The sequence below is a fragment of the Symphalangus syndactylus genome, chromosome 16 (assembly GCF_028878055.3).
Source record: "Symphalangus syndactylus isolate Jambi chromosome 16, NHGRI_mSymSyn1-v2.1_pri, whole genome shotgun sequence".
Classification (NCBI taxonomy): Eukaryota; Metazoa; Chordata; class Mammalia; order Primates; family Hylobatidae; genus Symphalangus; species Symphalangus syndactylus.
In genome coordinates this window covers 15,682,016-15,702,062 of record NC_072438.2, presented here as the reverse complement: position 1 = coordinate 15,702,062, position 20,047 = coordinate 15,682,016, and the positions used below count along the sequence as shown (strand labels likewise).

Here is a 20,047-nt window from a genome sequence, read left to right as displayed (position 1 = left end):
CCCTGGGAGAGAGGGTGCAGTGGCGGTCGGATTTCAAAGTCGTCTTTTTCAGAAATGAGCTTGCAGAAGCGTTAGAATTGGGCAGGTCTGGATTTGAATTTCAGGTCTGGTATCTGGAGCTGTTTGACCTTGAGCAGGTCCCTCCCCTCCCTGCACCTGCGTTCCTGTCTGTGAAGTGGGGTGAGGTTGAAGGATAAAACATTTCCCCATCTATAACTCTGGGATGACAACGGGATCTACCTTCCAGGTCCATGCGAGGAACTCACAACAATAGGACCTACCTTCCAGGGCCATACGAGAAACTCATGAGAAAAGACAAGTACCGAGAACAGAGCTGTTGGTCTTGATAGCAGAGATGCCCTGGCGTAGGTCACCCCTCAGTTAAGGTACCCTCTCTCTGTCTGAGAAAGTGACACCTGACTTGGGGGCAATGGGAACCATGGGAGAGAAGGTAGACATGGCCACATGTCATTTGAAGACCTGACTTTTTACCGTCTCAGGTGGTCCGGTGGCCTGCAGGACCATGGTTCTGTTTGCGATCCTGTGTGGGTTCTATGTGCAATCCTGTATTTCTCTGCCGCAGCTAAGGGGACACTTAGGTCTGCACGTGCAGTTAAATGGCTGCTTTTGTGGAAGGTGCCAGTTCCCGGGAGCTTGGAACTTGGAAACAGGATGGAGCAGGCTCCCAAGCTTGACCATGCATTCTTTGCACCTGGGGGATGTTTTAAACTAAGGGCTCAGTCCCTCTGAGGGAGGAACGTGTGGATTGAAATCTGCAGAGTTCTTGAGCAGCAGAGTTCTGAGCGGCACCGATCTGATCTTTAGGACCCATTTGCAGCTGGGAATGGAGCAGAAATTGTTGTGTATGGAGGCTGGGGCCACTCCTGACTCTTCCAGTCACAGCTGCCCCCAAAGGTGACCTCTGGGCACCTACTCGGATCCGGCCCCGTGCCAAGCGCTGGGTGTTCAGAGGCGGCCAGGGGACTCCCTCGTGCTGCCCATGCTGTCTGCTCTCACTGGTCCTCACAGTTGCCCCGTCCCCATTTTCAGATGAGGAGGCTGAGGTGCAGAGAGGGATGTGGGCTGCTCAGGACCACACAGTTGGTGGGCACAGAGCCAGGAGCACAGCGCCGCGGCAGCTTGGGGCTGGGAGCAAGACTCTCTGTTACCAGCCTCTCCCTGCTCTGTGCCTCAGAGGATGGCTGTGGACCCTGAGGTCCTTGGGATGGTCATTTGGGAATCTGAGGAAAAGTTTCCACAGCCTCACAGCAGCAGGTCCAAGGTTCAGCAGCGCCAGGGGTTTGCATCCCACCCCTAACACAGCTCATCCAGGGCCCATCCGGGTCTGGGGCTCAGGATCCTGCAGCGCTTTCAGCTCTGTGTCTGTGGCCGGTGGTTGTCCTTCATTACAGGGATGGTGGTGTTTTTCCATGTTGCTAAGCAGCATGTGAGGGCCTCTGTTGAATAAAATAAAGCCCTTGCTCCAGCGTGACATGGGTCACGGGATCTCTGCGCACTCTAGTCTCTTCTGATGCCCCCGCCGCACTGTTTGCCTTAGTTTGCTTTTTACTATGTGTGTTGATTTCTGGGGCATCATTCCTGTGACTTCGGTCCTGTGGCTTGGGCCTGGGGTAGGGGCTGTGGAGCGGCAGATCTGGGTATGAATCCCGGCTCCACCCATTTGGCTCCCCCTCTTCTCTCCCCTGCCCTCTTCCACCCTCCCCAGCTCCCTTCCCCTCTCATATTTACTTAACTTTACTCAGTACCAGCGTATTAGTTTTCTAGGGCTTCTGTAAGAAACTACTGGAAACTTGGTGGCTTAAAACAACAGAGGTTTGTTCTTTGATGGTTCTGGGGGCAGAAGTCTGAAGTCAAGGTTTGGGCAGGGTGGGTCCCTCCTGGAGGCTCTGAGGGAGGCTCAGTTCCTCGCCTCTGTCCAGCTTCTGGCAGTGGCCAGTGGTCCTCCTGCTCCTTGGCCGCTGTCACCCGTGTCCGCATTGGCTCTGTTACCCTCCTCTTCCTATAGGCCATTAGCTATTGGAGCCAGGGCTTCCCTACTCCAGGCTGATCTCATTTCAAGATCCTTAAATACATCTTCAAAGACCTGTTTTTCCAAATAAGGGCACATTCACAGACATTGGTGGGCACATGATGTGGGGCCCAATTCAGCCCCCTGCAGCCGGGCTTCACATGGGTGGGCTCTGGGTGTTGCTGCCATCATCCCCGTTTCTTGGATGAGGGAAGGCCAGGGTTGCGTGGCTCATGCCCAGTGAGGCAGGGACTCCAGGCCTCGGCGTGTGCAGGTCTGAGATGGTAAGTGCCGTGCCATCTGTAGAGTCACGTGGGTGAGTGTCCTCCCATGGTTTCCTCCCTGGAAGCGGGGCTGGCCCATGGGGACAGTGCTGAGTGTTAGCGAGATCCTGTATGGAGTGTCTGGCAGCTCCCACCTGCCTCCCTCTGCTTTTCTGTCTCCAGCAGACACTAAGTGCCAGAGCGGGCTCTGCCGTGCTGCGTGTGCCTGACCTTGACTTTTCTTCCAGGCAGGATGGACTCCAACACTGCTCCGCTGGGCCCCTCCTGCCCACAGCCCCCGCCAGCACCGCAGCCCCAGGCGCGTTCCCGACTCAATGCCACAGCCTCGTTGGAGCAGGAGAGGAGCGAAAGGCCCCGAGCACCCGGACCCCAGGCTGGCCCTGGCCCTGGTGTTAGAGACACAGCGGCCCCCGCTGAGCCCCAGGCCCAGCACACCAGGAGCCGGGAAAGAGCAGACGGCACCGGTAAGGGGGCAGGCTGGGAAGCCCAGGCGGGGCATGTTCAAGGATAGCTGGGTTGGAACGGGGTTCAGCCACCCCTGGAGGGTCCCCCCGCCAGGTCCTCTGCAGTTCAGCATTGTGCAGCTCCCATGCTGTGCACAGGCATCCATCCACTGGGGCTACCCACCTCCTCAGAGCCTTGCACCAGCCACCTGTGTGGCACCCACTCGAGGTGGTGCTGGTGCCCCCACTCCTCTGCAGTCCTTCTCTTCCCAGGGCCTCTGCAGCACTTCACAGCTTCCATTTGCAACAGCGTCCAAACGTGTGGAGTAAATTCACGGGCCTGCTGTAAACAACTAGGGTGGCAGGCCAGAGGTGACAGCCACACTCTCGGGAGTGAGGCCACGTGCGGGCGAAGCCCTTGGTGCTGAGTTTCTCCTCTCCCTGAGGGAGACTTGTGAGGGACGGGCGTCCTTCACCTCCATCCTGAGGCAGGATGCTGGGGCCCTGGGTGTTCACAGGCAGAGCTGACTGAGGCCCTTGGTCTTCACAGGCAGAGCTGACCGAGGCCCTGGGTGTTCACAGGCAGAGCTGACCGAGGCCCTGGGTGTTCACAGGCAGAGCTGACCGAGGCCCTTGGTGTTCAAAGGCCGAGCTGAGGCCCTTGGTGTTCACAGGCAGAGCTGATAGGCTTGTTGGTTCCCGGGTGGTGGTGTGAGGGTGGTGGATATGATCAGGGGAGTCCGGCCCCTGGGCACCTTCTCCAGCTGACTCAGGCCTCGGTCAGCCTTCACTTTCGCTAGAGAGGCCGCTGCCAGGGAGGCTCAGTCCCAGCTCATCACTGCCCCTCCTGCCCATGCAGAAGCCCCAGACCTATGGTGAGTGCCTGCTGTGTACACCAGCCTTGCCCATGTGCCAGGGCGGGACTCCTCATGGCAGTCCTGAGAGGGGAAACTGAGGCACTGAGTCTAGGTGACTTGCCCAAGAGACCCAGCGGGTGAGAGACGAAGTGCTCGAGTGGCCCAGGTTTCCTTCTTGTCCCAGTCACCTCACTGGCAGGGCCGTGGGGCCTCCCTGCTGTGGTCGCAGCGCGCTGAGGCTCCCATGTACCACTTATGCTGGGCGGGCCCTCGGAAACTCACCACAGCCCTGGGCCCTGTTTGTCTTTGCATCTCCTTAAAAGATCACTGTGCTCCTGTGCTTTGTTTTGGAGGCCTCTGGGCAGACGAGGGTCTGACCCCGGGATTTGGGCCCAGCCTCACGGCTTCAGGGGAACAAAGACCAGGGCTCGGAAGCTTGGTTTCAATCTGGGTAATGAGAACAGCCCGCAAAGGACAGAGTCCAAGACTGTGTGTTTCAGATAAGAAGAGTCAGGAAGCAGCTGTGGTTTGTTTGGCTTTGGTCTCCAATGTTGGGGTGGTGAAGAGCAAGCCCTGGGCGCCGCCTGACAGCCCAGCCCCCAACACTGGGCCTACAGCTGGGGGCAGTGGGCATCCCGTCTCCCAGTCACTGGTCACTGATGTGGCCACAGCAGGCCTGGCCTTGCATGCCCAATGGCCGCAGGGAGGGCAGGACCCAGGGTCCCTGCCAGTAGCAGCTGCTGCGAGAATCTGTTATTTAGCTCCCCCATCCTGCCAACATAGGTGGGTAAGCATCAATTAAAATACCAATAGGTAACAACAAGGGTAGCTATTTAACTGATACTTCCCCAAGCCACGTATCTTTTTAGGGCATTAGCCCACTTGCTTCTTTAACAGCCCTGGGAGGCAGGCTCTGCTGCTGCCCCGTTTTTCAGATGGGAAACCGAGGGATAGAGGGCTTAAGTAGATGACCCAGCGTCCCATGGTTGGTGAAGGGTGGAGGGGAGATTTGAACATACCTGGAGCCTGTGCTCACTATGGGCCTCAGGTCAGCTGTGCCCAGGGATCCCCATGTCCCAGACTCAGAGAAGTGCACAGAGCAGGTTGGCCTGTCCCTAGATCAATGCCTGGCCAGGTCCTGGTGACAGGAGTGAAGGCTGAGGCCTGCCCTCCAGGAGCCCTGAGCAATATGAGAGACAGGAGTGAACAAGGAACTATATTCTGGGGGCTCATGTAGCGTGGGGGACAACCCACATTGCAGTCCCCTAGGGGCCCCCCAGGAGAGCCTGGGCATTCTTCAGGGCATCAGGAGGACTGCCTGGAGGAGGCACCGTCAGAGCCCCCTCTGAGCTGCTGCTTGGCCTGTACACTTGGGAAACAGGAGAAGAGCAGCCTTGGGTCGCCCTTCTCTGGTTGCCTCCCTGAGGAACTGACCCCCTTTTCAGCCCTCCATTCAGCAAGGTTGGGGAGGGGCTGCTTCAGAAACTTCACTGGGTTGGAGCCCCACACTTCCTTCCCACCCTGGCTCTGGGGCCTTGGCAAGTCACCTGCCACCTGGGGAACCACTGCCGATGGGTCAGGGCTTGGAAACTCAGGGGCTCCTGGGCCCAGACAGGTAAAGAAAATAGTGACTCAGGCTAGAAAGGAGACCGCAGGGAGTTGTGAGGCTCTTGGGCGTCCCTGTGCCAGGGCGGGACTCCTCATAGCAGCCCTGAGAGGGGAAACTGTGTCCTGTGTGGAGTGTGGTTGCCCATGTGCTGAGAGGTGTTGTCTGTTGTGATTTTTGACAGCAGCCCAAGTGATGTGCCAGTGGGCCAGGGCCAGCACCTGCCTGTCCATGGCTGCCCCAGGGCTGATGGGCGGGGGCCGTTTCTTCACAGGTAGCTGTGGGGAGTCCTGTGATCACCTCAGTGTTGTCTTCAGCCCTGGGGGGATCTGTTGTTCTGCTCAACAAGAAAAGAAAGCTGAGCTCGTCACACCTGGTCCTAGGTGACCCAGCAGGCACAGAGAGGTAGAGTTGACGCCAAGCCCCACTCAGCCACCATGACACTGCTGTGCGAGTCCACGCCCTGGCAGAGAGCCTGTTCTGGGCCTGTTCTGTTTAGCCCTGGGGCTAAAGGGCGGGCTCAGATGCACAGAGGGACAGGCCTGGTGCAGGTGGGAGGAAGGAAAGCAGACCATTTCATCGTCTCAGCTTCAGGCTGGGTGTGCTGTGGCTATCATGTGCTTAGCCGGTGCTAAGTGTGTGCTAAGCATGTGGCTCTGGCAGGCACTGAGGCCTCCTGGGCACCAGCCGAGGCCCCACCCCTTCCCACTGTGCGGCCCTGAGCTCTCCTGCTGCCTCGGTCATTCCCGGGTCTACCGGTAGGACACGGCCCGGGGTTGGTGGAGGAGGAAGGAGGCGAGATTCGGGAGCTCTCCGAGTTGTACCCGCCACTCCATCTCTGAGCAGCAGCACTGTCATCTCTACAAGTCTCTACAGCAGTGCTGCCACCACCTCGACCAGGGGCTCACCCTACTGTGAGGTGGCCCAGCTCACTGTGAGACTCTGGGGCAGTGAATGCCCTTTCTGTTGACCCCAGTGGGCGGCCAGCCCACACGACTGCTGAATCTGCCAGGCCTCCCAGCCACTGGGGGTAGGGGGATTGCTTTGGCAGCCACAGGGACACAGATGCGGACAGGAGCAGGAGCCCTGGGGAGGAGGTGCACCCCACCAGGAAGCACCCACCAATGCTGACTGAGGCTGCACTGCCAGTCAGAGCCGCTGGGCGAGGGACAAAGAAGGGCCTTTGGGTGTGGGGAAAGCAGGCACCCCAGCTCCTACACTGAGGACACCCTGGGCAGAGAGCGAGCTCAGTGGGGGGCACCCAAGACCCATGAGGAATTGGCTGTGGTGTCAAGAGGTCAGCCAGGCCAAGCAGGACCCTGAGGGTCAGGGAAAGGAGAGGGCATTGTTGTGAGTGGGGCTCAGCTGTTAGATGGATTGTTTACATTAAAGGCCAGCCAGGAGGTGGAGCAGAGAGAGGAGTAGCCAGGCCACAAGAAGGCTGAGGAACAGTTAGACAGGGAGGGGAGAAAGCCAGGGTGGCCTCCAGGTTTCTGGCTGCGGCTGCCAGGTGGACGGTGGTGGCACAGCCTGAGGTAGGGTTCTGGGGGTGGTTCCCAGCGGGGTCCGAGCTTAGTCTTAGATAGAGGATACAAGGGGGTCCAGGAGGGGCTGGGGCTCTGATGCAGATGTGGGAGTGCACCCAGCCCCCGCTGCCCTGGGGACAGGCACAGCAGGAGGTGCTGCTCGGGGCACCCGCCGTTGATTATTTAGGAAGCAGCTGTCACGCCTGTTCTTTATCCTGACCTGGCCCATCTGATTGCTGTGCTCCTGCTGAGCCCCCCACAGCACACTGTGAGGACTGGCCACAGGATCTGGTGGGGCTCAGTCTTCTGGGAACTTGGCAGTGTGCCTGTCCTACTTGCACTCCAAGCCTCGGACGTCACCTCCAGGAAGCCTCCCACCGCGGGTGGTGTCTGCAGTCACCTACACAGCCCCAGCCCTCACGGGTGGACGTGCTCGTTCTCGCCTGGCCCAGGGCGGGCCGTGGAGAACTCAGGGGTCCTGACTCTCAGTTTGGTGCCCTCGGCTACGTAGGGCATGTTAGAAGGGTGCCCTCCCTGCCAGGGCCTCCAGGCCACTGTCTGCCCTGTTCCCGCCTCAGAGTTCAGCCAGCCATAGAAAGAGAGGGCTGAGGACCATTCAGCCTGTTCATTCACGAGAACCATTGTTAGTGTCACAGAGGCTGATGGGATGCCTGTGGTGCAGGGTGACCCCAGCTTCCCCATGTGGGGGATGCGCCGGTGGTGCAAGACCACCACCTTATGCCCTGTCTCTGGCACAGGGATGATGACAGCACGCAGCACATCCTCTTTTCTACCTTTCCCTTTGGCACAGCCCCCTGTGGGTGTCACGAGAGGCGCAGAGAGATCGTGGAGGTCAAGGGCTTGCCCAGGACCAGTGAGGGAGGGAGGGAGAGGGCAGCAGCACCCTTGGACATGGGAGGATTACATCGTATTTATTTACTACATGCCTAAGATGACACTCTTAAGAGTGTTTGACATACATCCAAAAATTTTTAAACACTATGGAAGCATGTCTGGATGCATCAGTAATGTGAAAGTGGAAGCCAGCTGCCCTGCTCCCAGCCCACTTTGGGAGAATTTTGTGCATGTTTGGAGCCAGCTGTTTGGGAAGGGAGGCCCCAGCCATTGCCCCTCGGGTGGGTTTGATGTTCTTTGTGTGGGAAGAAGCCTTCTCTCCATCCTTTTCCATTTCTGCAGAATATCTGCTCAGTCAGGGAGTTGAGCTTGGCAGTTCAGCTGCTCAGCCAGGCAGGTGCTGTGTCCTGGACTATGCTAGGATTTCGGGAGGAGAGAGGGCAGCTGCAGGCCCTGTTTGTAGTGGCTCCCTCCTGGGATCCCCGTTGTTCCTCCCCACATCTGCTCACTGTGTACTGTCCAGCGTCGTAGTGGAAGCTGGGGGCGAGACGGGTGAGACCCATGGACATAGATGGCATCCACGAAGGCTGGCGGAGCCTGTGATAGACGATGGACAATGTCCCAGGTTCCAGCAAGAAATGGCAGTGGGTATTTCTAGTTCTAGATCCCTGAGGAATCGCCACACTGACTTCCACAATGGTTGAACTAGTTTACAGTCCCACCAACAGTGTAAAAGTGTTCCTATTTCTCCACATCCTCTACAGCACCTGTTGTTTCCTGACTTTTTAATGATGGCCATTCTAACTGGTGTGAGATGGTATCTCACTGTGGTTTTGATTTGCATTTCTCTGATGGCCAGTGATGACGAGCATTTTTTCATGTGTTTTTTGGCTGCATAAATGTCTTTTGAGAAGTGTCTGTTCATGTCCTTTGCCCACTTTTTGATGGGGTTGTTTGTTTTTTTCTTGTAAATTTGTTTGAGTTCATTGTCGATTCTGGATATTAGGCCTTTGTCAGATGAGTAGGTTGCAAAAATTTTCTCCCATTCTGTAGGTTGCCTGTTCACTCTGATGGTAGTTTCTTTTGCTGTGCAGAAGCTCTTTAGTTTAATTAGATCCCATTTGTCAATTTTGGCTTTTGTTGCCATTGCTTTTGGTGTTTTAGACATGAAGTCCTTGCCCACGCCTATGTCCTGAATGGTATTGCCTAGGTTTTCTTGTAGGATTTAAATGGTTTTAGGTCTAACATTTAAGTCTTTAATCCATCTTGAATTAATTTTTGTATAAGGTGTAAGGAAGGGATCCAGTTTCAGCTTTCTACATATGGCTAGCCAGTTTTCCCAGCACCATTTATTAAATAGGGAATCCTTTCCCCATTGCTTGTTTTTGTCAGGTTTGCCAAAGATCAGATAGTTGTAGATATGCAGCATTATTTCTGAGGGCTCTGTTCTGTTCCATTGATCTATGTCTCTGTTGTGGTACCAGTACCATGCTGTTTTGGTTACTGTAGCCTTGTAGTATGGTTTGAAGTCAGGTAGCATGATGCCTCCAGCTTTGTTCTTTTGACTTAGGATTGACTTGGTGATGTGGGCTCTTTTTTGGTTCCATATGAACTTTAAAGTAGTTTTTTCCAATTCTGTGAAGAAAGTCATTGGTAGCTTGATGGGGATGGCATTGAATCTATAAATAACCTTGGGCAGTATGGCCATTTTCACGATACTGATTCTTCCAACCCATGAGCCATAAAAAAAATGATGAGTTCATGTCCTTTGTAGGGACATGGATGAAGCTGGAAACCATCATTCTCAGTAAAGTATCGCAAGGAAAAAAAACCAAACACCGCATGTTCTCACTCATAGGTGGGAATTGAACAATGAGAACTCATGGACACAAGAAGGGGAACATCACACTCCAGGGACTGTTGTGGGGTGGGGGGAGCAGGGAGGGACAGCATTAGGAGATATACCTAATGCTAAATGGCGAGTTAATGGGTGCAGCAAAACAACATGGCACATGGATACATATGTAACAAACCTGCACATTGTGCACATGTACCCTAAAACCTAAAGTATAATAATAAAAAAAAAAAAAAGAAAGAAATGGCAGTGGGTTGTGCTGGGAAGGGGCACATCCTGGAGGAGGCCCTAGGTAGTGCCTCAGAAAGTGAGGGTCATTGACTGATTCCGCGTGACATCCATGAATTTCTCAAATCTATAGGGCCCGTGCATGAAAAATAATTAAAAAGATGAAGGGTGTTCTCCGTGGACCCTCACAGAGGGAAGGAGACCTACCCATGGTATCCAGCTCTGATCACACTGCTATTTTGTGATTGATAGGCAGACTTTCAAAGAATGAGTTAGATTCAGGACCCTTTTAGTTGCAAGTGACAAAATCTCAATATAAATTGACACAAGCCAAAAAAGTAGAGGGGCAAGGGATTGATGAGTCCATAGATCTGGAGAGCCTAGAGTAGTTTGCTTCAGGCATGGCTGGATCCAGGGGCTCAGATGATGTCATCAGGAAGTACTCCCCTGCCCCCATTCCACTCTGCTTTCCTGTGCTGCCTGTCTCTCAGGGGCTCTGCCCACAGGGTGACCCTCCACAGTTCAAGCCGGCATCCACGTGCCAAGATCAGCAGAAGGTGAAAGCCCATTTCCCAGCAGTTCTAGCACAAACCCCGCTGGGCCGTGTCCATCCCTGAACCAGGTGCTGTAGTCAGGGAGATGACCTGGCAACTCTGATTGGCCAGCTGGGGGTGCAGGCCTTCTGTGCAGCACAGGGGAGGGGGCAGTGCCACCCAGACCGTGAGGACTGAGAGTTGGGGGGAGTTCCCCAAAAGGGGCATCAAGGTGCAGTCATCAGAAAAAGCAAGGAACAGAGGTGGAGCACACAAAAAACATGTGTGTTTGATGGTTCTTGGTGGTCCACACTGATGCAACCGGCTTCTGGGGGTGATCTTTCTGGCACTGAGCAGTGAGCATGCTGGGATTTGCCTTTGAGCCCATGAAGGCTCCTGCTTCATGGACTAAGCTAATTGTTCTGCAGGACAAGCCCACCACTGCCATATGGAAGCTGGAATAATGAAGAGGGTGTGTGTCCATCTCAAAGAGATTCTGGGCTGGGTGCAGTGGCTTGCACCTGTAATCCCAGCACTTTGGGAGGCTGAGGAAGGTGGATCACCTGAGGTCAGGGGTTCGAGACCAGCCTGGCCAACATGGTGAAACCCTGTCTCTACTAAAAATACAAAAAAACTTAGCCGGGCATGGTGGTGGCCGCCTGTATTCCCAGCTACCCAGGAGGCTGAGGCAGAAGAATCGCTTGAACCCGAGAGGCAGAGGTTGCGGTGAGCCGAGATTTTGTCATTGCATTCCAGCCTGGGTGATGAGAGCGAAACTGTGTCTCAAAAAAAATAATGAAAAAAGAAAGATTCTGTATATTGGGGAGATGCCTTGAAATGTCAGGCTATGAATAACTTCTGTGAAAAATTAATTATGGACTGGAAGAATCTTTTTAGACCACCATATAGACTTGGACCTTCCATGTTTTGATTTTTTTAAAAAAGGGAAGAATAATATGACTTGTGAACTTAGTCAAGTAAAGAGACTTGAATTCACTAGAGGTGCTGGCGTTGTGGTGGGAAGTACAGCAACAGCCCTGGGGTCTCCTGGGGAAGTGGGGAGGGAAGAGAAAGCCTCCTCTTGTGAACAGCAACTTTGGACCACTCACTGCAAAGCATCTCTTTTCATCATAAACCATCCTATCAGATTGATGTTAACGATCAGATTGAAGCTGCTTTGGAGCAGTGATGTGACCTGCAGCAGGTCACACAGCACCTTACTGTGGAGCGTGGATCCACACGTGCATCTGTGTCATTGTGATCGCTCGCGCTGCTCTGTGGGCCCACGGCCTTGGTGCCTGCAGGCTCTGTGTCTGCAGTTCCTCTAGGGATAGTGAGTCTGCTGCTGAGCCCGCAGCCAGAAAGCACGCTGGGGGGCTGGCAAGGCAACAGCAGCAAGGAGGGAGAACTGTCCTTGATGGGTTCAGGGAGCACTAAGGTGTGGGGGCTCTGGGGAGGGTGGGTGTCCAAAAGGGCTGCCCTGCGGGACCTGATGCCATCTCTGAGCAACGTCCTTGAAGACGCCAGCAAGGAAGCAGAGCCCGAAACTCTGTGTAAGAGTTTCGTCCAGGGAGAGTTACATCCGGGGAGAGTTACGTCCAGGGAGAGGGGCGTCCAGGGAGAGGGACATCCAGGGATGGGGGGATCCAGGGAGGGGGCATCCAGGGAGAGGGGCGCCCAGGGAGAGGAGCCTCTAGGGAGGGGTACATCCAGAGAGGTGGGCTTCCAGGGAGGATGGTGTTCAGGGAAAGCAGCATCGAGGGAGAGGGGTGTCCAGGGATGGGGGCGTCCAGGGAGGGGGGTATCCAGGGAGAGGGGCCTTTGTGTTGGTGAGTTGTCCATCCATAGGGCTGGAGTGCGTGTGCCTCACCACGAAAGCTTGTGAAGAATCCATCTAATTCTTCCCTTCTCCAAATGCATGCCTTACCCACACAGCCTCACCTGTGAGGGCCTCACCTGCTGCCTGCAACTTTGAGTTGTCCCAGCCTCCCTCTGCCCTCTCCAAACTGGGTGTGACCCCTTCTCTCTGCCTTTGCACCTGGCCACGTCCCATGCTGTCTCCCACTGGAGTCCTGTCTCCTATACACCTGGGTCATCTGAAGGCAGTGGCCAGGCAGCATTTGGTGCTGCAGAGCCGGTTCAGAGCCTGGCATGGGATGGTTCTGGAAAAGCCCTGGGTGAATTGGACCAGAAAGGCTGGTCCTCATTGTGGTGTTACTGGGAACCATGCAGCCCGTCCCATCGTCAGCCAGGCTTGGGTGAAATGGGCAAGACTGCATGATGCTTTTGTAAATTCAGATAATTTCTTAGGAAGTAAAATACAGCACGAAATATAGTTGATGTTTGGACCCTTGGTCTAATAATTCAACTGGAGAATCTGTGCTAGGAAAATAACTTCCTAAAAGAGAAGAAACAGTTCATGGCACCATTGTAGAAAATAAGAGGTTATTGGAAGCAACCTACAGACCTGATGGAGAGGAGAGGAGAGGCCCAGTCACCTGACTGTGTCTCCTTGATGGATCTAGGAGCCACCAAAATGGTGAGCTGACTGCAGCGCATCGTGGGAAACCAGAGAACAATCCCCTGCTGTGGACTGAAAGTTTGTGTGTCTCCCAGATTCTTGTGCTGAGATCCTCACCCCCAGTCCGATGGTATTAGGAGGTGGGGCCTTTGGAGGTGATGAATCATGAGCGATGGCTTCACGGTGGAATTAGCGCCCCTATAAAAGAAACCTCAGAGAGCTCCCTTGCCCCTTCCACCCTGCGAGGACGCAGCCAGAAGACCTGAACCAAAAAGCAGGCCCTCAGTAGACACGGAGTCTGCAATGCCATGATCTTGGACTTCCCGGTCTCCAGAATCAAAAGAAATACATTTCTGATGTTTGTAAGCCACCAGGTTGGTCCATGGTGTTAATATTTTTGTTATAACAGCTCGAACAGACTAAGGCATTCACTCTTAAGGAAAAGGTAATATCAAGATATATATACACTGATTATAATCTCCAAAATGTTTTTTGTTGGTACAATCATGGAAAACATGAACTTGATTTGTTGGGGTTCTGGGCTTTGGGTGCAGGTTCTTTGTATTATTTAGGTCATGAGCTGTCAAACTTGAGTCCTTGGATCTTTGTAGAGCCCCAGCTACAGCAGGCCTAAGCCAGGGGGCGTGATGGTGGGACTTGGCTCTGTGCTCCCCTCCTTCCCATGCCTCTCACCCTGAGAGCTTTGAATTGCTGTTGAATCACCCCACCCGCGTCGAGTTTGCTCATCTTGCTCTGGGGCTGCTTGTGATCGGAAGGCAAACGGTGGCTTTCTGGGCATCTTCCCTGTCTGTGTCTGTGTCTCTCTATACTCCTGGCCTGGATTTGAAAGTGACAAGCAGCAGCAGATCTGAAGACCCTCCTGCCTTGTCCCCTCCGTCCTTATGGCAAGCGACAAAGTCTGGCTTTGTGACGTGTGTGTTTGTTTGTTCTGTGTTAAAGGGCCTACAAAGGGAGACATGGAAATCCCCTTTGAAGAAGTCCTGGAGAGGGCCAAGGCCGGGGACCCCAAGGCACAGACTGAGGTGAGGACTGTGGTGCCGGCGGGGACTTCGGGACGCGGCCCCCAGCACAATGGGCCTGGCCACGAGCTCCACAGCCCACAGGGAAGTGTTGGTGCCTGAGATCGGGGTCAGGAGCCAGCATGGTGCACCCTATCCCACTTGAGCCCTGTGTTGGTAGGGTGCCCATGTTCACTGTGCCAGTTTTCCTCCTGGCACCCCTCTGGGGAGCAGCGGTCATCTCCCTTTTGTCCAGCTCACACCTCATCTTGGGCATCACCTCCTCCAGGATGACCTCCTGGCTTCCTGCAGCTGCCTGCTCGGTGCCACCCCTCAATATACACTGTGTATGCTGCACACTCTTGTCTCCCTGACTGGCCTTTCACCTGGCTGTTGGCTGTGTGCACGGGGCCCTCAGAACGGTGACCATTCACTCGGGCATCAGCCAAGGGCTGGGCTTTGTGCCTGTGCTGGGGACGTGATGTGGCCCTCTCTTCATGGGTGGCAGGTTAGTGGAAGAAGCAGACCCAAAAAACCCAAGTGGACAGACACAGAAATACAATGATTTTGAATTCTGGTGAGGGGAGAAGCCAGTAGAACGCTGAGACGGGAGGTGGCCAGGGGTCCTGTGTCCTCTGTGGAGGCAAGTGCTCACCACCTCACTCTGCCCCCTTGCACAGGGCTCCAGCAAGTGACCACAGTTATCCTGAGCAGTTTCCCGCCCCCTCTTCTCCCTAAAGAGGAGACAAGCTTCCACGCGAAACCATAAATTAAGAATTTCTGGCTGGGTGTGGTGGCTCACGCCTGTAATCCCAGCACTTTGGGAGGCCGAGGCAAGTGGATCACCTGAGGTCAGGAGTTCGTGACCAGCCTGGCCAACATGGTGAAACCATGTCTCTACTACAAATACAAAAATTAGCCAGACGTGGTGGTGCATGCCTGTAATCCCAGCTACTTGGGAGGCTGAGGCAGGAAAATCACTTGAACCCAGGAGGTGGAGGTTGCAGTGAGCCGAGATCACACCACCGCACTCTACCTGGGCGACAGAGCGAGACTCCATCTCAAAAAAAAAAAAAAAAAAAAATTTCTTTCCTGACCTCACAGCCATATTGTGCTTTAAAGTTCCTCCCACATCCTTTTGCCCAGGCATTTGGAGGCTGGGGGAGCATAGTGAGCCCTTTTATGGGCTCTCTGTGCCCTGGGCCTTTTTCCATCTGTAGAATGAGAAGACTGGACCATTTCAGCAGGGATTTTTTTTTTTTTGCAAAGGGCCAGATAGTGAATATTCTGGACTCCGCGTAATCTCTGCCGTGTTGCTCAGCTTTGCCGTGGAGCACATAAAAGCAGCATGGACAACATGTAAATGAATGATTATGGTTGTATTTCAATAAAACTTTATTTGCAAAAACAGGCAGTGGGCCAGTGCCAGCCCCTGGTTAGCTGGCCTCTCTCCAGCCCTGGCTTTCTGTGGTCCCCTGACTGTTTTGAGAGGTGTAAAGGACCCAGTCATGGTTCTGATTTCCATGCACTGATGGTGAGCCTTGGCAGGCGGGAGCAACTCAAGGAAGAGAACCTGTACCAGTCAGAGCCCATGACGTCCTCCCTGTGTGGATGGGGTGGCCACACCTTCCTCACCGTGTTTTGAGGAGGAGCGAGTGGCTGGAGGCTCAGTAGGGCCTAGCCTATCGGACATGCCTGGTGTGACCCCATTTCCGCCCCTTCCTTCCTGGCCTGGGTGACAAAGGGAAGTAGGTGAAAGGAGGTGGGCTGGCTGGGAGCGTGGGGTGGGAGAGAGTCTGAGAAGCTGGAGGCTGACTGGTGCCTGGCTTGCAGGTGGGGAAGCACTACCTGCAGTTGGCCGGCGACACGGATGAAGAACTCAACAGCTGCACCGCTGTGGACTGGCTGGTCCTCGCCGCAAAGCAGGGCCGTCGGGAGGCTGTGAAGCTGCTTCGCCGGTGCTTGGCGGACAGAAAAGGTGGGTCTGCATGAGGCTTAGAACAGCCTCTGGAGGGTCGAGCAGCTTGTAATGCTGCTTGCTAACTGAACAACTAAAATCTTACCAAACCTAATGGTGGTGATGCTGTTGGGAAATTTCAGTTTCTGTTTTGCTGGTGGCCTTGTCATTTTAGACACTGTTTCTGGACCTAACATGGGATATTTAACAGACCAAGCCATTTTCATTCTCTTTGGCTTGTGTTGGTGTCTCCAAGTGGTAACTATACATCCTGCTTTCCTGCTGGGTTCTGATCCAAACTGAGACATCGATCCTGGGTGCAGCTGCAAGGCAGCTTCCCTGAGGCAAAGCTGGAGACTGTGATGTGGCCTGCAGTCAGAGCAGACCATGCCCCTGAGCTGATGTCCATCCAGTCTGGGCGGACCAGCTGAGGGGCTGTGGGCCAGTGCAGACCTGGGCAGGTGTGCTCACTTTTGGAGGAGGCAGGCTGACCCTTCATAGACAATCTCTTTCAGAGAGGCAGGGGAGGAAGGGAATGCAGCTCAGGCCACGGGTGGTCAGTTAGGACGTTGTCCTGCGCAAGGGAAATGGCTGTCCCTGGTGCCCTGGGGCAGCGTGCTTCCCAAAGGTTCTACGCCTCAGGGAAAGATGAAAGTGGGTGTCACAAAGGTGTTTTTTCTAATGACACCTTTTTTTTCAGATTGTAAAAGTATTTTATGCTTATCATAGAAAACTTGGACTACGTAGAAAACAAAGATACAAATTACTCATAACCTTGAAGCTCAGAAGCAGCTCCCCATGTTTTGGTGGTTTTTGTTGTTGTTGTTGTTGTTTTTGAGATGGAGTCTCACTCTGTCCCCCAGGCTAGACTGCAGTGGTGCGATCTCAGCTCACTGTAACCTCCACCTCCCTGGTTCAAGCAATTCTCCTGCCTCAGCCGTTTGAGAACCTGAGATTACAGGCATGCATTACCACACCCAGCTAATTTTTGTATTTTTAGTAGAAACGGGGTTTTATCATGTTGGCCAGGCTGGTCACAAACTCCTGACCTCAGGTGATCCACCCGCCTTGGCCTCCCAAAGTGATGAGAGTACAGGCGTGAGCCACCGCGCCCTGCTTGTATCATAATACTTTAAAAGTTACATTTATTATACAGAGTCTTTCTTTGAAAATTAAACTGATGATTTTGAAAAAAACTAACAGTGGCATTGTTAGCCAGAATTTCTCACCAACTCAGCCTGCTGATTCCAGAGCAGGTGGAATGACCTGGAGGGGGCTCCGGCGGCCCACATGGCTCATTGTCGGGAGCCAGGGATAGCCCAGAGGCTGCTGGGGCAGAGCGTGCAAGGGAAGAGGCTGGTTGGCCCCCCGTGTTCCCCCAGCTGCACACACCTTCTGATGTGCAGTTGTGCTTTCTGATTTGAAAAGAAATACATGCTCACGTGGAAAATTTGGGAAATGTTCAAAAGGAGAAAAACATCCAGACCTCCATGCGAGTCCTCCTGCCCTCTGCTTGGTTGTGCCGGTGTCCCAGGACGTTGAGGGTAAAGGGAGGAAGGCAGCTGCTGACCAGTGGTAAAACCTGCTCTCCCTCTCCCCACTGTCCAAGCCTTCCTTAGAAAGGGCTGGGCCGTGTGTGAGACAGAAGAAAGCTCTGTGGACACAGGGGTGGCCCTGCCAGTGCACCCAGGCTGGTGACTGCAGTGAGTCCACCCTGGGTTCAAGACAGCTCTGCCTCTTTCTGACTGTGTGACCTTGGGTGAGCCAGAACACAGGCCTGTGCCTCGGTGTCTGCACCTCTGAGAGGGGGATAGCGGCACCGGCTGGGAGGGTGAAATGAGCAGGAGGAGGAACAGGAAGAGGCTGCCTTCTTCGCGCCAGCACGTAGGGGGCACTTGGGGGTGTCTGGTGTGAGACCAGCCTGGCCTCCCAGCTGGAGAGTGGGCATGGCAGGGGCATGGCACGATGTCCTCTTGGGTAAGGTGTCCATCCATCCTTCCCTGGTAACCAAGTCCTGACACCTTGTATGAGTCTCCCTCGAAAGCCTTCCAGGCAGAGTTGGCGGGGTCAGAGCAGCACTGAAAGCTCTAGGCATGGCACACAAGGCCTTGACCACATCCTGTCCCTCAGGCATCACGTCCGAGAACGAACAGGAGGTGAGGCAGCTCTCCTCTGAGACCGACCTGGAGAGGGCTGTGCGCAAGGCAGCCCTGGTCATGTACTGGAAGCTCAACCCCAAGAAGAAGAAGCAGGTGGCCGTGGCGGAGCTGCTGGAGAACGTCGGCCAGGTCAACGAGCACGGTGCGAGGATTCACCCTGGGCACCAGCCTTCCCACGGGCCAGGACCTTCCCATAGGGGCTGGGACCTTCCCTCAGGGGCTGGGTCTTCCCACAGGAGCCGGGACCTTCCCTGTGAGGACAGACGCCTTTCTTACAGGGACCAGAACCTTCCTGTAGAGACCGTGCCCTAGTGGCGAGGTGTGTGGGTGGCATTTTGACAGCATCTGCCCTGGCTCAAGTACTCATTCATTGAACAAGCCAGCGGGTATTCTGCCCAGTGCTCTGTGACCACATCTACCAATGGGACGGACTGTGCCCATCACCAAGTGGGAGCATGCTACAGGGCGCTGAGTCCACCCTAGCAGCTGGAGGTGCAGAGATGTGGTGGGCCCTGCACTGCCTGCCCTGGGGGCCCTGTGATCCCCAGAACGTAGGATGCCCCTGGAACTGGCGTGCCCTAGGAACAGTGTGCCAGTTTCTGATGGGCTGCAGGGCATGAGGGGATAGTCAACCTGTCTGTTAATCCACCCTGTACCCTGCAGATGGAGGGGTGCAGCCAGGCCCCGTGCCCAAGTCCTTGCAGAAGCAGAGGCGGATGCTGGAGCGCCTGGTCAGCAGTGAGTGTGAGTGCAGCCCCTGCCCCGTCTCACCCATGCCTCCCAGCCTGCACCTGCAGGGCGACCTCTCCTTCCTGTGCGACCCCATCCTGGCCCTGCCCCGTCTCACCCATGCCTCCCAGCCTGCACCTGCAGGGCGACCTCTCCTTCCTGTGCGACCCCATCCTGGCCCTGCCCCGTCTCACCCATGCCTCCCAGCCTGCACCTGCAGGGCGACCTCTCCTTCCTGTGCGACCCCATCCTGGCCCTGCTAGGATCTCAGTCTGTTTGGGGGTCAGTGTTCTGGACGCTGGGAGTGGACCCTGTGCACCTGGAGCACACGCACTGGAGGGAAGGCAGACACAGGACAGAAATCATGATGTGCCAGTCCCTCTTGGACAGGGAAATACTGGGGGTGGGGACTGGCGGGGGAGTCCTGAGTGGGGAAGGATGAGGAGGGCATTAGGGGAGGGGGGCTCCGGGCAGAGGGAACAGCATGAGCAAAGGCCCAGGAGACCCAGCAGGGTGTGGAAGGGGCTCTGCCCCAGCATAGGCCCATTGTAGATAGGCAGGGAATGGAGCGGGCAGAGCCTAGGCGGGGGGATAGAGTCTCTGGGGCACACTGAGCTGGGGGTGCCTCTGGCATGTTTGTGGTCAAAAAATGAGAAGAGACTTCACATCCTCCACGTGCAGCTGGCCAACCTCACTGTCTTCCATCCACGTGGGGTAGACTCTGCAGTCTGAGGCACTGGGAGCTCCTGTCCTGGAGAAGACAGACAGGCAGGGGGCTCGGGGGCTCAGTATCAATGGGGGGCTGGGCCAAGACCCAGGTCTGCCACAGACTCTTCTTGTGACATGGGCAGGTCTCATTTTTCTTTCTGGGTGTCAGTTTCCCCTTCTGAACAGCGAGATGATCAGACTAGGGGACTGAAGGACCTCGCCTGTCCTAGGAGCCTCTGTGGCATGTAGGGCAGAGTACGGGTGGGAGCACAGATCCCTCCTTCCCACTGGGCCCCTGAAGAAACCGTCCAGAGGGTGCGGTCAGAGCCCTTGCCTCTGCGTGGGCGGACATGGATGCTTGTGCTGCTGTTTTCCTGCTCCATTTGGGGGAGACAAACGCCTCACATGGAAATGGGAAGAAATCTGTGACTCTCGGAAGCCCGAGGACCAGAGAGGCTGTGACAGTGTCCTGCCACCGAGGTGGCATGGTGCCTGCTGTCCTGAAGTGAGGCGCCTCTGGGCAGGAGCAGCCCAGCCTGGGTCTCCATCCTGGGAGCACTGCAGGCAGAGTCTGGACCCCAACCTCACCTCCCAGTCCCACAGGGGTTTGTGATGAGCTGGGCACACCTGCTGCTAGACCCAGTCGCTGTTGCTGGGGGCGAGTTAGGAGTCAGTGCCACCAGCCTGTGGTCCCCTCCGCCAGGCCCTCAGGGACAGGGCCCCGGCACCCCCATTGTT

At 55.2% G+C, this 20,047-nt stretch overlaps 1 protein-coding gene across 3 annotated transcripts in view; it reads left to right on the top strand.

Moving 5' to 3' along the window:
• The window catches only part of WFS1 (wolframin ER transmembrane glycoprotein), a 42,864-nt gene that overhangs the window by 13,226 nt on the left and 9,591 nt on the right, over positions 1-20,047 (top strand). For 2 of the 3 annotated variants that reach the window (XM_063619729.1, XM_055246001.2), the window contains exons 2-6: positions 2,541-2,777; positions 13,698-13,780; positions 15,590-15,734; positions 17,844-18,014; positions 18,536-18,616. In XM_063619729.1, the coding sequence (XP_063475799.1) occupies positions 2,541-2,777; positions 13,698-13,780; positions 15,590-15,734; positions 17,844-18,014; positions 18,536-18,616 (717 nt within the window). The remainder of the gene's footprint in view (positions 1-2,540; positions 2,778-13,697; positions 13,781-15,589; positions 15,735-17,843; positions 18,015-18,535; positions 18,617-20,047) is intronic. The other variant, XM_055246002.2, reaches the window with a different exon arrangement.